This window comes from Dipteris shenzhenensis, chromosome 19 (assembly GCF_047967505.1).
Source record: "Dipteris shenzhenensis isolate YYH24624 ecotype China chromosome 19, Dip_SZ_1.0, whole genome shotgun sequence".
Lineage (NCBI taxonomy): Eukaryota > Viridiplantae > Streptophyta > Polypodiopsida > Gleicheniales > Dipteridaceae > Dipteris > Dipteris shenzhenensis.
Window position 1 is genome coordinate 2,000,382 of NC_141614.1, and position 14,948 is coordinate 2,015,329.

At 42.2% G+C, this 14,948-nt stretch overlaps 1 protein-coding gene across 3 annotated transcripts in view; it reads right to left on the reverse strand.

Annotated features, from left to right (window-relative positions):
• The window catches only part of LOC147889913 (mitochondrial adenine nucleotide transporter ADNT1-like), an 87,810-nt gene extending 84,846 nt beyond the window's left edge, over window positions 1–2,964 (reverse strand). For 2 of the 3 annotated variants that reach the window (XR_015542724.1, XM_087390532.1), the window contains exons 1-2: window positions 2,596–2,964; window positions 2,003–2,330 (exon numbers count right to left, since the gene is read on the reverse strand). Coding sequence is in view for 2 of the 3 variants with exons in the window: in XM_087390532.1 (XP_087246658.1) it covers window positions 2,003–2,265 (263 nt within the window). In the remaining variant the exon portion in view is untranslated. Of the gene's footprint in view, window positions 1–2,002; window positions 2,563–2,595 lie in introns of those variants that run through there. The other variant, XM_087390533.1, reaches the window with a different exon arrangement.
• Window positions 2,965–14,948: the final 11,984 nt, after the last annotated feature.

Genomic DNA, 14,948 nt, shown 5'->3' on the forward strand with positions numbered 1-14,948 from the left:
GAGCCTGCAAGCACATTTAGATGCGCTGAGAGATTTCTGCAACACTCGGGGATGGAGGTCAATATAGATAAGACAAAGGTAATATGGTCATCAGGACTCGCAGCAAACAAGTAGATGCCACATTTGGAGGGGAGCCCCTGGAAACAGTCAACTGAGATAAAGATTTAGGACTGGAATTCACGGACAATTACAAATGGAATGCATGCAATGGAAAGAAGGATTATGGGGGGGTTGAAAGCTTGATATAGCTTCCAGAATAAATGCAAGAAGCCGCATCTGCCGAGTTCGGGAATGAGAGAGTTTCTGTACACCATGCTTGTGCAGACAATCATCCTTTATGGCGCTTGGGCACCCGGATTGTCTAGGATGTACTGGGAAAGAATAGAAACTATACATAAATGTTTCCTGATAGGGGAGTTAGAGGTTAAGACACAGACCCCCTATCCCATCCTACTGGCTGAAACAGGTATGATACCTCTGAAGGGGAAGCATTGTGTCAATTCATGGCTTACTTCAACAAAGTTTAGAAGGTGGACGCCAATAGGTTACCACACAAGGTAATGGAAGCTAAACAGACAAAGGGCTGGCACAGAGAGGGGATGAAGTGGATGGAGTCATGGGGTATAAGAGTCATTGATATACCCAAAGATGCATGTGAAATAAGGGAGATTGTGACACTGAAAATACTACACAAACTTTGGCAAAACCCAAGAACAAAGATGCAGTTTTAACAAAGTTTAGAAGGTGGACGCCAATAGGTTACCACACAAGGTAATGGAAGCTAAACAGACAAAGGGCTGGCACAGAGAGGGGATGAAGTGGATGGAGTCATGGGGTATAAGAGTCATTGATAGACCCAAAGATGCATGTGAAATAAGGGAGATTGTGACACTGAAAATACTACACAAACTTTGGCAAAACCCAAGAACAAAAATGCAGTTTTATAAGCAGGAAATTTACTCAATGGACAGCTATGGAATGCAGAAATACTCGGGAAAGCCATTTCAACATATAAAAGGCATCTAACTTGGAAAATCAGAACTAGTTCACATGATCTCGAGGTAGAGAAGGGTAGATGGGCAAGACCCAAGATTCCCATAGAGGAAGGAACCTGCAAAATCTGCCCCACAGGGGAGGTAGAAAATGAACACCATGTACTCCTGAGATGTAGAGCCTACGCACACATCACAAAAAGCTATGGGGGCCACAGAGATCTAAAAATTGTGCTGGAGCAGCCAGCCCAAAAGCTAGGAAGCTACTTGAAAGGAATTCTGGAACATTGCAACGACGTACTGTGTCTAGCACACAAGCTAGCCCAACAAGTACTCAATACATGATAAGGTTGTAATATTTTTCTCACTAGATGTAAGGGTTCACTATTAGTTAAAAGTTATCGCCGGTCCCATAGATCCTGAAGGGTCTCATGTGGACTTTAATACAATCATACTCTCTCTCTCTCTCTCTCTCTCCATATTTGGTTTTGCTGATGATCTGGTCCCATAGACCTATTGGTCTTTCTTGGACGGTAATACACATCTCTCTCTCTCTCTCCATATTTGGTTCTGCTGATGAACTGGTCCCATAGACCCATTGGTCTTTCTTGGACGGTAATACGCATCTCTCTCTCTCTCTCTCTCTCTCTCTCTCTCTCTCTAGCATACAGGAAGCTAGCATAAACTCATGCAGTAGCATGCATTAAGCTGCCCGACTGATCACAACTAAAAGTATTGATTCTGGGCGAAGGGTACATGCAACTTTAAACATTGACTACAAAAAATGGCAAGCAGAAAGGCACAGAAACACGCATATACGGCAAGAAAAAGACCCAAGAAAGCTGATGGACAAGCAGACAACACGACCTCATTACTCAATCCAAATAAAGAGCTGCAAAATGCCCCAAGAAGCGTTCTTATCTCCGCTGAGACAGTACCAGAACACTGAAGAAGACAACAAGCGATAGTGTTGGCAACTCAAAGAAAATAGAGGCATGGCAACGACTTACACTCCGCCAGCCACACCTCCTGCTGTAAGTGATTTGCAAATGGTGAGAACGGCGCTTCCTGGAGCTTTCACATCAGCAGTGGCGAGCTTCGCCTCCTCAGCAAGCGTAGCAAGAGTGGAAGCGGCAGATTCCTCGCCATTAGCGTACAAGGGAGACCTTTGGCAGACAGCTACGTTGCTCTGCCCGGCAACATCCTTGGCACGAGCCTGGCCGCCATACTCATTTTGAAGCCTTGACGCTGTAGTTTCAGCCTGGGAAACCATCGAGAAAAAGAAACTGGAAAGCCCGAGCTACTCTCTTCAGCTGAAAGATTGGCAAAGGGGGAGTTCTGTCCAGGTCAATGAAACTCCTCACATTCAGTAAATGATCAAAATATGAAGCATAAGCAACGTAATTCTTACACTTAGTGCCCCACTTGCTTAAATTAAGATAATTGAGAGCAGAAGGTTCAGACGGCAATAATGTGCGATACGGCATATTGTGCAGTTGACCATGTAAGAAGAGGAGCAATGCGGTTCTCGTTTGGGCATGCAAAACCCTGATAAAACCCGAGTGAAATGAACGAGGAGAAGGTGAGGGCTAGTGAAACTTACAGCAGGGAAGGACGCTGTAATGAATAGGGCAGATGGTGCGTGGTGGGAGAAAAGCTCGCCCCCTACCAAGGAGAAAGGGCGGGGAGCGGGATGGAGAAAAAGAACCCTTTATTGTTTTAAAAAAAGCAAGACAAGAAGCAACCACACAAAGTTGGAAACCCGGAAAGGACGAAGACAATGAACAAGACGAGTGACAGAATTGCAGAGAGAGAGAAAAAGATTCTCCCTTGTTGCAGAAGGGGGACCCCCAACAAGCAAGCAAGGGAAGGAGATGGGTATGCCCGGAAGTGGCAGTTAAAAAGTTGGCACTTGCTGCTGCAACTGATGGATGCTTCAAGTCCTATGTTGCTGCTGCAGCTGCCTCTTTAGCCTCACACATCTCAATAACTCCAACACAAATCAAAGAAACTTCACAAAATCAATGTCTCTAACTTCAATACAGTGATAAAATGTAGCTTGAATAATGTAATAAAAGAGTAATAGTAACTCTATACGCATAAAGAAAATAATCAAGTATACCATGGTAAAATCCATATTGCTCAGATCCTTAAAATGCATTTAGTGCTCCGATTTGATTTGCACGATGCTAGTCCCATCATTTATTCATTTTATATTGGAGAAAAAGAGTTGAAGTTAATGTATTCTTTTCCATTACGAATATATATTCACTCAATGAATTCTTAATGATGGAACTCTCTTAGTTCTTAATGACATCTTTGATCATCTAAGTTCTTGATAACACTCTCTAATAACCTGCTATACTCACAACAAGCATAAACAATTACCACTTTGGGAAATCCATCTATTGTAAAGAAAGTACAAATTCAATATTGGACACTTTATTTATGTATGTGTGCATGCGTGATAAACCAAATGATGTCTATAGGCCAATGCATTCCTCTTTTTAGGCACCTTGACTTCAAAAGACCACCTTTAGATTCCATTCATAACATGAAACAATACTTCCAACAGGCCCTTAGCCATGGCTAGAGGGGTTTCTTCTACCTTCGGGGATCCTAGGGAAGCCTTGATTCTATCTAACTAGATTGGCTCCCTAATTAGAAGAGAATTCATGGTGTGCTTTAATAACGGCACCCACGTATCTCAACTAGTGGAGGTCCATCTTAACCTTTCGCACCCCTTGGCCATCCCCTGGTGCCCTTAAGATATTGATCATGTTTAAGCGAAATACGGTTCCGAGCACCTTGGAATTGTAGACTACCATTTCATTCCCGTCTTCTCGACCACATCTATGGTCGCATGGACATGCATCTAGTTATGTGAGAGCTTAGGCTCTAGTAGCGGGGCATACAAGTGTTCATCCCAATCCTCTCACATGTCCTTTTTGTTGCACACCTGGAACACATTTAGGGAGGCAGTCCTTTGTGTGTTATCAGACTCAACCATGAATAATTTGCCAATCATCGTGTGGGCCTTCCATGTTTGAAGGTCGACTCTCATGAATTGTTAATTCTTGCCCATATAGATTCTATTTGAGGACCAGTTGCGGACTAGACCTATAGCACGCATGAAGGGTCTCCCTAGAATGACATCGTATCCATCTGGATGTCCATGGAAATCCATTATAATAAACCAGACGCGGTAGGTGAGGCCAAAAGTTTTGATCTTAATGTCCTTTGAAACTCCTATCGGTTCGGCTGTCGCTCCATCAGCTAACTTTACAATGAGATTGGTGTTTTTAATTTCAGTCCTCCCACACTTGGCCCATCATTTTTTGGTGACAATACTGACACCTGCTGCTCCTCCATCCAAGATGGTTGTGGCATTCTTGTCTTGATAGGTAATTGGGAGCATGGCATTGGTGTCATCTCTTTCAAAATACTAGCCCAGTTTATTAACCAGTATCTTTAGCGTATTTGGCTTCAACTACCTCGATGGCCACATCCTCAGGAGTGACCATCTCTCCATTCATCCAATCGAATAGGTCTCTCCAAAGGATGGGGGTCCCTCTTAATAGGGCTACCATGGGCATTTTCACCTCCGTGGACAATAATGGGGCTAGCCCTGCCACATGTCAAGGTTGGGTGATGGGTTCTTGGCCTTTTAATTGCGGTTTTTCAAAACCATAAAAGGACATAGGGTCCTCTTTTGTATCGATGCCACTTGGGGTCCTCTTCAAACATCTTGTGTCTTAAGAGTGACTGTTCCACCTATGTGCTGCCTGAGCCTTCTTCAACCACCTTTTCTAAGGTGGGGGAGGCCTTAGGGTCCCTGTTTTGGGCTTGGTAGTTTGGATGTATGGTATTCATTCCCTTGCTAGTCCCGAGCCTTTCCTCAATGTTTGCCTAGCAGTCACGAACCAGCTATTGTGCCTCTATAAGGCATTGCTTCTCGATTGCGTGGTCGAGGTATTCACTATGTCTAGCCAAGTTTAACTTCTGCTTGTGTGACCGTACCTCTCTTACATTACCCTTTTTCGTAGGCCAAGGGTTGGCAAGTAGCAATGACCATGTGTGTTCAGACGATGTGGAAGTAGATACGATGGTTGTGTCCTCATTGGACCCGCTCTGGGTGATGACTTTATCCAAGTCCTTCCCTACCTTAATTACACTTGTACGGTCTTTATCTTTAGACGGGGTGGACCGCCTGCCACCTTGTCCCGCTAAACCTATTTTCTAAGTTCCTTGCTCATGGCCCTATCCTAGGCCCTAGTGATCACATTCAATGATATTGAAGAGACCTGGCCCCTCTCAATACTCAGCAAGTTAATGTTGGTCTTAGGATCTCGGATTGTGCTTGTGGCTCGCCTCATTGGACAGTCCTTGAAGATGTGATCCACCCCACAATGTGAGCACAATGGAGCATTCGTGTTGGAAGGGGTTGTTGGGGATAAGTTTTGGTCCTTGACATGTGTAACACAGTATGGCTAGCTTTTGTATCAAGGTGTTCATGTCCTGAGCACGTTGAGGAACCGGAATTGTTTGGCACACTCACGTATTGTTCATCTTGCAAGATGTGATGACTTATTTGGCCATATTGGTATAAATAACCTTCGTATGGCACAGACTCACTTGTTGACAGGGCATAGTCTGGTTCCTCCCACTCACTAGGTGGTTCCTCAATAACCACCTAGTCCATGGGGGTGATCCGAGGTGGTGGGGCTTGGGGACCTAGAATACATGGTGGCAAGGGGAGGTTCTAAGCCCTATATTTCCCTTAGTTGGCCGAAGGGCTCCTTGTATTGCTAGTTGTCCCTAATTGAACTGGCTAGGTCAGGTAGGCAAGGTGAAGGGTTGCCTCTATTGGTACATCAGTTGGGGGTTAACTTTTGGGTATCGACATTGACAGGTTTCCTGATTCCCACATCATATACCATTGGCCAGCCTTGCCATCTAGGCGTACACCAAAGGCATTAACCTTGTCTAAGTCACCTACATCCCCCAAGGTCTCGCAAAACTACTTGAACCTTATGACATGGGACATCGGGTCTCCCTCTCCTAGAAATTTGGTGGTGAGCTTGGAGATGCTGACTAGCTTGCTCCTTGAAGCACGTATATCCCTTCCAACCAAGGTTAGCATCATGGCCCCCCTTCCTCCTACTTGCACTAGGATTCTCATTGCCTTATCTCTATAAGTACAGTCTGTGGTGCAGGCAGAGGTACTTGGGGGCTAGCACGTGCCATAATTGGGTGGCCTTTGTGGTGGATTATAAAAGGTTGTAGGCCATGTAGGTATTGTGTCAACTAGCCTTGGCCAAATAGGACTTGGATCTGGCATATGTTGCGGGCTTGGTCATAGTGGCCATATCCGTGCGGGCCTTAGCATAGGTATGTTCACTTTGGACACCAACTTATAGGGTGCAATCATAGAGAAAGGAGTGCCTTCTAGGGCTCCTACCCAAGTTGAGCACAAATTGGTATGAGGGGCCATCGTGTGAGGAAGGGTATTTTCCCCCAAGTCCATATGCTCATTTCCTTGCCCTTCGGGACTTGGTGGCTAGAAATGGGTACCTAGGGCTTAGAGGTTCTTGTAAAGGATGGCTCACCTTCATCATACAATGCAAATCTTCCCAAGAAGTTAAAGAGAGACTTCCTCAGCCATGAGGCTGTTGTTGAAGGTGTTGGAGAGTGGGGTCTAATCGAGATGGAGTTACAAGCCATGGAGGCCCTAGGATTGGGGTTTTCTCCCATCCGAGCGTCAAAGCTCATCGAGTCTTCCAAGCTAGACCTATTTCCTTATAAAGGGCCATGTACAAAGTATGAGCTTGGGACTGAGATTCTGAATGAGGCTGGTATTAGACTGGTTCCTTGGCCTGATATCATGTTGTTAGAGGCACTATCTTCTGGCTTTGGCTCAACTCTTAGGATTTTCCAAGATCTTAATAGCATATAGGTGGGTCTAGGTAGCCTAGTGGGCCTGCCTGTGAGGTTTCTACTTCTCCTACCAATCAATGAGTTAACCCAACATATATGTTGGGTTATAACGGCATTAGCCTAATGCAATGTAGTTCTGATTTTGGGTAGGCTGGAGGGCCAGCTTGGTTTCCCCCTATCCTTGGTCCAGCCTTAGAGATGTTAGGAGTCTTTAGATTGCCTAGTATCCCTTGATTTGATGAATCCCTTAGAGATTCTTTCCTTGTTGATTTTATGAACACACCCACTCTTCAAATTACTTTTTATTGGAATTGCCTTTTAGTGTTTCAGGGTGGTTGGTGATGTTTTAGCACATTTGAGATCACCTAATAATCAGGTTTGACTTGTAGAACTTTGTTGGCCTTTAACCCTTAACCTAGCGTGTGCATTGGGTTAGCAACCTGACGTGTATTCGGATGCTAACCTGGTGTGTGGGGAGTTAGTTAAGGCAACGTGTGTGGGGGGGTAGTTAAGGCAATGGGTCTAACAGTTTAGTAAGCCAACGTATGCATGGGCTTAGGGTTGACTCCTATTTTGGCCAAGATTTGCTAATTAATTACACCAGCTGTCAGAGATTTTATCATATGTCAGGTTGTCAATCAGTGTCAGATGATGTTAGGATTTCAGACAGCTAAGGCAACAAAGTCAATGTTATCCCGATCGAGTCAATGCTATGTCAATGATTTCCTGATAGATTTTAACCCATGGTGCATTGGGTTAGTAACCCGACATGTTCGGTGCGTTATAATTGATGTAGGACTTCTCTGTGGAAACTGTTTAGTCAACTGAATTTTTGGGATTCTTTGAGTTTCTTGGGCCTCTTTGCAGTGTTTGGAGTGTGTGAGGACTGGTTTTCTAACTACTCTACCTACTAAACAACATGACGCAACAAAAAGGAATTAAAAAAAGCAAAAACAAAGCAAGTTTGGACCAAATTGGAAGGTTTTCTTCCCAAGATGGACTGTTTGTCATTCTCAAGATCTTGAAACTTCAATCCAATCGTCACCATTCAGATTTTCTAGTGGGATGTGACTTCATTCAAGGTTTAGCAATGATTCTAAGTACTTCATCCTAGATTTTTACACCTCCAATCCACACAAAACTACAAAAAACACTTTGAGTTCTCTCCATCCTACTTTCCACTCTCTTTCTTTCACTTTTTCAGCGCTTTCTCTACACAAAACTCCACAACCACACTTCGTGGCAATGGGAAGTAACAAAAGGAGCATGTGCAAGCAAAAGCATAGCTCTATCTCCCTAGCAACGTCACAAAAAATGTGTAGTTTGGTGGCGACTCCATGTGAAGAGGGGATCTTGGAGGAATGCCAAGGAAACTCTCCACCTCCTAGTACTCCTTGTGGGAGCAAATGTAACTCCATGCGGTCCAAGGTGTCACTCCAATGGTGGCTTTTGGCATTGTAGCAATGTGAATCCTCAAGAGAAGAAAGGGGAGAAGTAGGAGGAAAAGAGGGAGGGAAGAGAGGGGAAGGAGAGAGAGAAGGGAAGGGGATGCATGAAGCAAGAAGGGGGAAGGGGGTGAGAGGCATTCGCGATGGCAAAAACAAGAGAAACTTCTTAGACAACACTTATTAGAAAGAAGAAGATCTTTTATTCCTTTCCTCAAACTTGCATCCATACAACTGAAGAGCAAAAGTTATACTTTCTAGTTTCTATACATAGCACCTTTTGAAGGGAGGACCAACCCTACTTCTCACCACTCTCTCTATTTCACATGTTACAAGCACTTGGGCCATGCTTCAAGGTGGAATGGAATTCTCATCCTAGCCCTTCTATCTCCTGGGGTTAACACATGTATTACAACAGAGACTCATGAGGGTAGTTGTGCAGTGCCAGTCTTTGCCTTAGCCCATCCATATCACCAAGTATTCCTTCTTCATTTGGAAACAACAAATTTTAATAATCCACATAGATGGGGGAGGCAATGGCCTCATATCAAAGTTTTGATTTTCAAAATTAGAATTCTCAAACATACCTTGCTTTCAAATATAATCCCATCATTATACTCCATTACTAATTGGCTTGCCCCTTGCAATCCACACATTCACATTGTATCTTGTTAGTTCTCTTTATCTTGGTTTGGTTGACTTTCCAATGTGAAGGATGACGTTGATATTTGAAGAGCTCTTGTAACAAAAGGACTAAACTTCAATATCACTTGCTCTCAAACCCACATTGGTGTCAATAGTTACAAAAGATTGAGCTTGACACTCAATTCATTGATATGAGTGTCGAAATAGATGACAATACAAAAAGCCAAAAACAAAAAGCAAACCATTCTCTAGAGTCTTTCTCAAAGTTCATCTAAGAATCTAGAAAATGCTTTAAAAACAAGAAGTATCAAATTAAAGCGGATCGGAATCTTACCATTTTCATTGTTATAGCATCTCAACCTATAAAAACTATGCACAATACTCTTTTGGCCATACATGTGTTGCATACATTCAGTTAGTTTCCATCGTGTGATTTTCGTCTATCGATGTTTTTCCTCCTAGTTATGACATTGTCTCCCTCAATCTTCACATTGTTTACACGTGTGAATGTTGTGTTAAGGACACTATTATTGAATCTATTGGTGCATGTATCACAACGCATGTGGTGATTTTAATGTACAGCCCCTTGCCCATCCAGTTAAACCAACCGTGCTATTTCTTAAAAATAGATTTTCATCCCAAACAAGTAAGTTCTCACTAAACTAGTCACATGGTATTAGTAAAGACCACGGAGTCTTAAAACATATGGGCATATGAGGTGGACAATAATTGGCCATATGGAGTGGACAAAGACCATGATAGGGACAAAAAGTGTGTCAGACCTAAGTACCTAATGGGATGAAGCTGGAACTAAGGGTGTTTATTAAGTACTAGTACCCATTTTCCCCTCCAATAAAAACAACCATGGTTAAGCAAGCCAATTTTCACAAAATTGACCATACAATGTGGGTAAAGAGAATGTAATGAGGCAACAAGTGTGCAAAGTCCTTATTCCTTGACGGAAATAAGCTTTTTTTAAAGGGTATTTCACCAATGGTATCCCTTTTCCCTCCAATCCAACCAACCATGGTCCTTTTTCACACTCTTCAACCCAAATAGACCATTTTTAATAATTTGGTCATACTAGGTGGAGACTATAGAGTGGGGGGAAATTAAGCCATTTTTCAATAAATTGTATGGTTAAAAGGAATAGAATAAGTACTTGATGGTATTAACCTTGTTCCAAGGATATTTGAGCACTAGAATCCACTCGTCAAGTCACCTAACCAGGGTCCTTTTTTGCACTTTCCCCTAGAAATGAGCCATTTTTCAATAAATTAGCCATATGTGGTGGGAAAAGACCACAAAGTGGGGGATGGTAAGACCATGGAGTGTGGAAACATGGGTTTAGGTTTGTAGGCTTTGATGGTATTAAAGTTTCATAATGGAAATTTATGCATAGGAATAATGTGTTTTTTCATGATTTAGGACTTGCAACTTTTAAAATTTCACTTCCAAGCTACTCTTTTAGTGTCTTATTGCTTTAGATTCCCTGCCCTTAGTGCTCTCTCTCTCTCTCTCTCTCTCTCTCTCTCTCTCTCTTTCCCTCTCTCTCTCTCATATCCAATTAAGTTTTTTTGTTTTAAGCAAATCTATTAAGTCATTGTGATTCTTTAATTTAATAATTTTTAGAATAATGAGTTTTTCCTCTCATTTATTTCCATTGTAGATTATTTTCTAAGTATTGCCTATGTTTAACTAGTGCATATATTTTGAGACACCATGTATTGTATTAATTTGGAAAGGTTAGATTTATTATATTAATTTTGAAAAGACTAGTTTCATAATTTTCCATCACTTGTACTATTCCTATATTAGTATCCAAATGTTTTTGGCAATGTAGAAAGTCCTCTAGGAAAAATATTTATTTATAGTATTTCTTGAAACATTTCAAGTTTGCTAACTTGTATAGCAAAAATTAGACAATTTGGAATTTTTGTTTTTGTTCGGATCTTATTCAATAACACATTTCAAAAAGAAAGTTGGGTAATTTATTTCAAATTTTAATTGTGTGGTAATCCAAAGGAATCTACACTAGCTTCCACTTGTTGATTTTTTTTCAAAGTCTATATCATTGAGTGAATCCCGAATTGACTCATATGCATAATAAACATTTGGCTTATGAAATTCTAGGACTTTTAATCTAGTGAAAATGGCTAGACAACTTGCTAATTGGAGTTCAACCAACATAGATGGTTGAAACCTCCGTATGTTATGAATGGAGCTAGATTTTTATTGATAATTTCATCCTACACTTATCTACAAGCATTGGGAAAGACCAAACATTGAGAAAGACCAAAAGTCTTTCAAATAATTAAACTAGATTGGTCAATTGTAGCCATTCTCTTTCTAAATTTAATCCTTTAATCATTAAATTTTTAATGGTTGCCACATCATTTGAACAAACTCTCTAAACCCCTAGCTTTCCATGATCTGTGTGACCTTACACACACATATCTTTATGCATAACTAGAGTTGTTTGGATAGATCTCCTCACTCCATTAGCTCGTGTAGCATATTGTCTCCTAGAGCCATTGTATATGTCTCTTTTTCTACAACATACTCTCGCTTATGACCACTATACAATTTCTTCTTTGTTTATTCAGGTCTTCACGCCCTACTGTCCATCTTCATAGGAAGAGTTGTCTCCATCATCAGATTTGTCCTTCTTGGGATTGCTTTTACCTGGCTTACCCTTCCCTTTGACTTTTCTCCTATCTTGAGCTACTATGGCCTTGTCATCCTTATCCCTACCATTGTACTTCTTTTCCCAAGCTTCTTATTTGCTGAAGCAATGGAACTAACTCCTCAAAAGTCACTAGCACTACCTTCAGGCCTACAATCATTGTAGTAACAAAACTATTATAGCTCTTGAGGGAGCATTCTTTGCAATGGCCTTCCCATCTTGGTCAAGCTCATCCTTTGAATAATTGATGCCAGGAGTTCATCCCGCACCACCTTCATCTTGGTGATGTGTTCCTGTCCGATGCTTCTTTGTGAAGTCCAGCGATGACTCCCATGGGGATCTTGGGGGAATCCCATCAAAGCCTCTGCTCTCAACAACTCCTTGTGGGAGCTCTGTATGCACAAGTTGTCCGCTTGTGTCACCCAAGTATCTACTAGATTGTGGGCAAGTGATTCCACGAGGGAAGAGAAGAGAGGGGACAAGAGAGGGAAAGGGGAATGAGAGCATGAGAGAGGGAGAGAGAGAGAAGATTGGGGGGGGGAGGGGGAGAGTGGAAATCACAAGACAACTCAGCAAGAAAGAGCAAGAAGACTCAATGCAAGAGAGAAAGAGAGGGCTTCTATTCCAATTTTGCAAGAACATAATGAAGACCGAAGTCAAACTTTTGGCCTTCTATACATATTCACCTTTTGAAGGGAGGGCTAATCCTTGTACTCTCATGTATCTCTCTTCTCTCATTTTACAACCACTTGGGCCCATTCAACTCCTAGGCAATTATGATATGCTACTCCTCACGCTCTCGTACATCTTTGCTTTCTCATCATGGTACATGAACTATTAGCCATTGTGGTGGTTAACATGTCCCCCCTTCCTGTTCACAATCCACGTGTGCGGTGCATGGTGTCTGATTTGAGGGCATTGTTCATGATTCTATAGTGATCGAATGTATTGTGGGAGATGTGGGGAAATGGATGTAGCGGCTTCCAAAAGTGTGTCTCAAACATGTCTTTGAAGGTCTGGATGTGATGACCATGAAGATTCCAAACACATACATGTAAGCACATCACTTGAGGGTATAAGGGGTCCTCATTTAAGTCCAATACAAATTTAGTACGTAGTCGCTGGTGATCTACTTCAACTAGTAGATCGATAGTAGGGAGGTCCCTTAGGAAAATGATGGGTAGTTGGGAAAAATGCATTGTCGCAACAACTGTTGGGATGCGAATGTAGTGTTGAACTCTTCCATCTAGGTGGCTAGAGCTAAGGAAGAACCAACTTCTAAAAAGTAAAACTAAGGGAAGTTGTATGCCATATTTGGGTCCACTTCTTGCATCTTTCCAAAATCAGGCCAACTCCATCATCGGCGCATTGGCATATAAGTGGGGTTGATCCGCCTATTCAAGCCTCGTGCAATAGTAGGTTCTCCAAAATGTTGCACATTTCAAAAATGGAATCCACCATTGAGGTTAGAGACTAGCCTCGTCATTGGTTTAGGGTACTTGGATGTAGTCAGGTGGGCTGTATACGCCCCATGTATGCCAATCATTCTCCTACCACCATTTTTAAAAGCTGCATTGGATGAGCTCAATGAGAGCTCTCACCACCTTGACGTCCTTGCAAGTGAGGTGAAAGCTCGGTAGCTTTCCTTTCCATTTGTTTACATTCACCACATCCTCGACCATTTGGAATGAAGTGATTGCGTCATACCAGCAGGTATCATGGTTGGGAGTAGTTTCTTGTGGCTATTGATCTTCTTCCTCTGGTGGGTGCTAATCTCCTCTTCATTGAGTCCCTCCAAGTTGGAGAAGAGCATGGGTTTAAGTATGTTATGGGTATGTTATACCATGTTTGGTCCCCATGTCTTCTTGTCCTCCCCCTTTGAGAGGTGGTTGTTGTGTGTCCACAATGTCATGCTGGAGTAACCATATACACATATTTTGATAAGTTTTTACCATTTTCCTCCTATTTTATCACATTATAATTTAATCTAACAAACATTTTTTGTGACAATATGCTTCAATTTTCCTTTACTATATTTTATTCAATTTAGTTGTGCTCCAATACAAAAGTTTACACCTAACACTCTCTAAAACTGGGGCAATCTTCTTTGCTATGATATCCATGCCCACTTGGTAGCCAAGGTATCTTGTTGATTTCCCCCATGAGATCCAATAAGAGCCAAAGGTAGCCTCCTAGTCATGGACCTCCTGAACCTCCTTTGTACTCGCAAAGAAGCCAATAGGACTTGGAAGTCTCACAATAAATAACTAGATCCCTCCATGTATAGAGCTGTATCATCTGCAACCTCTAATTCCAATAGCTCATTCTCCTAATAGATTAAAAAACCCATCTTTGTGAGGCCATTTGCCTAAGAATGAAGAAAAGAGCCCAGCACCTCCCAATGAAAAGGAAGAGGAATTTGAAAAGAGGACAACCCTACCAAACAGAGTAAGAAAGAAAAAAGGCCTTCACTATGTGTCCCCTAATAATAATGAGCTAAGAGACCTCTAATCCACCTATTTGAAAAGCCTACTCTTCACATGGTTCCCTCCAAAAATGACTGCTCTACTCTATTATACACCTTCTCAAAATCCAAGAGAAGGATGGAAAGAGGTTGCGACTCCTCGAATATGTTGCCTAGGATATTGCATTCTTAAACAAAACTGGTCTACGTGTCATGAATGATGTCCCCAGCAAGTGGGGCCTCAACCGCAAGCTCAAGACCTTGGGCAAGATGTTGTAAGTGGTGTCTAGTAAAGTGATCGGTATTCACTACCTAATTTATAATCTATCTCCCCCCTTTTAGATCAGGCAAATCTAACCTCAGCTCAAAGACTGTGGGAGGAGGCCTGAGATGAAAATCTCATGGCAAGCCAAATGAAGCAAAGTGCCGATGTGCTCCTAGAAACATCAGAGGAAGATTGAGGTCAATCCATCCTACCCTATAACTTTTTTGGGGGGAGAGATTTGCGGTGCTCCCAAATCTCCTTGCTTGTGAATGGAGCCTCTTGTCAGCTTCTCAAGCTTTGTGAGACAACTGACATCACTTGCACCTAAACTGCCTTGGGTTATTAGAGTTGTCGGGGACTCCTCCAATCAAAACAAATCTTGAATGAAATATGTGGTCAGCTTAAGGATTTGTTGAGGGCCATGCACATTTGTCCCTGCTCATTACATAGTCTCTGAAGTTGCATCCCAGCTGATCCTAGCCCAATGGTCTGGAATAATTATCAATCCCGCTAC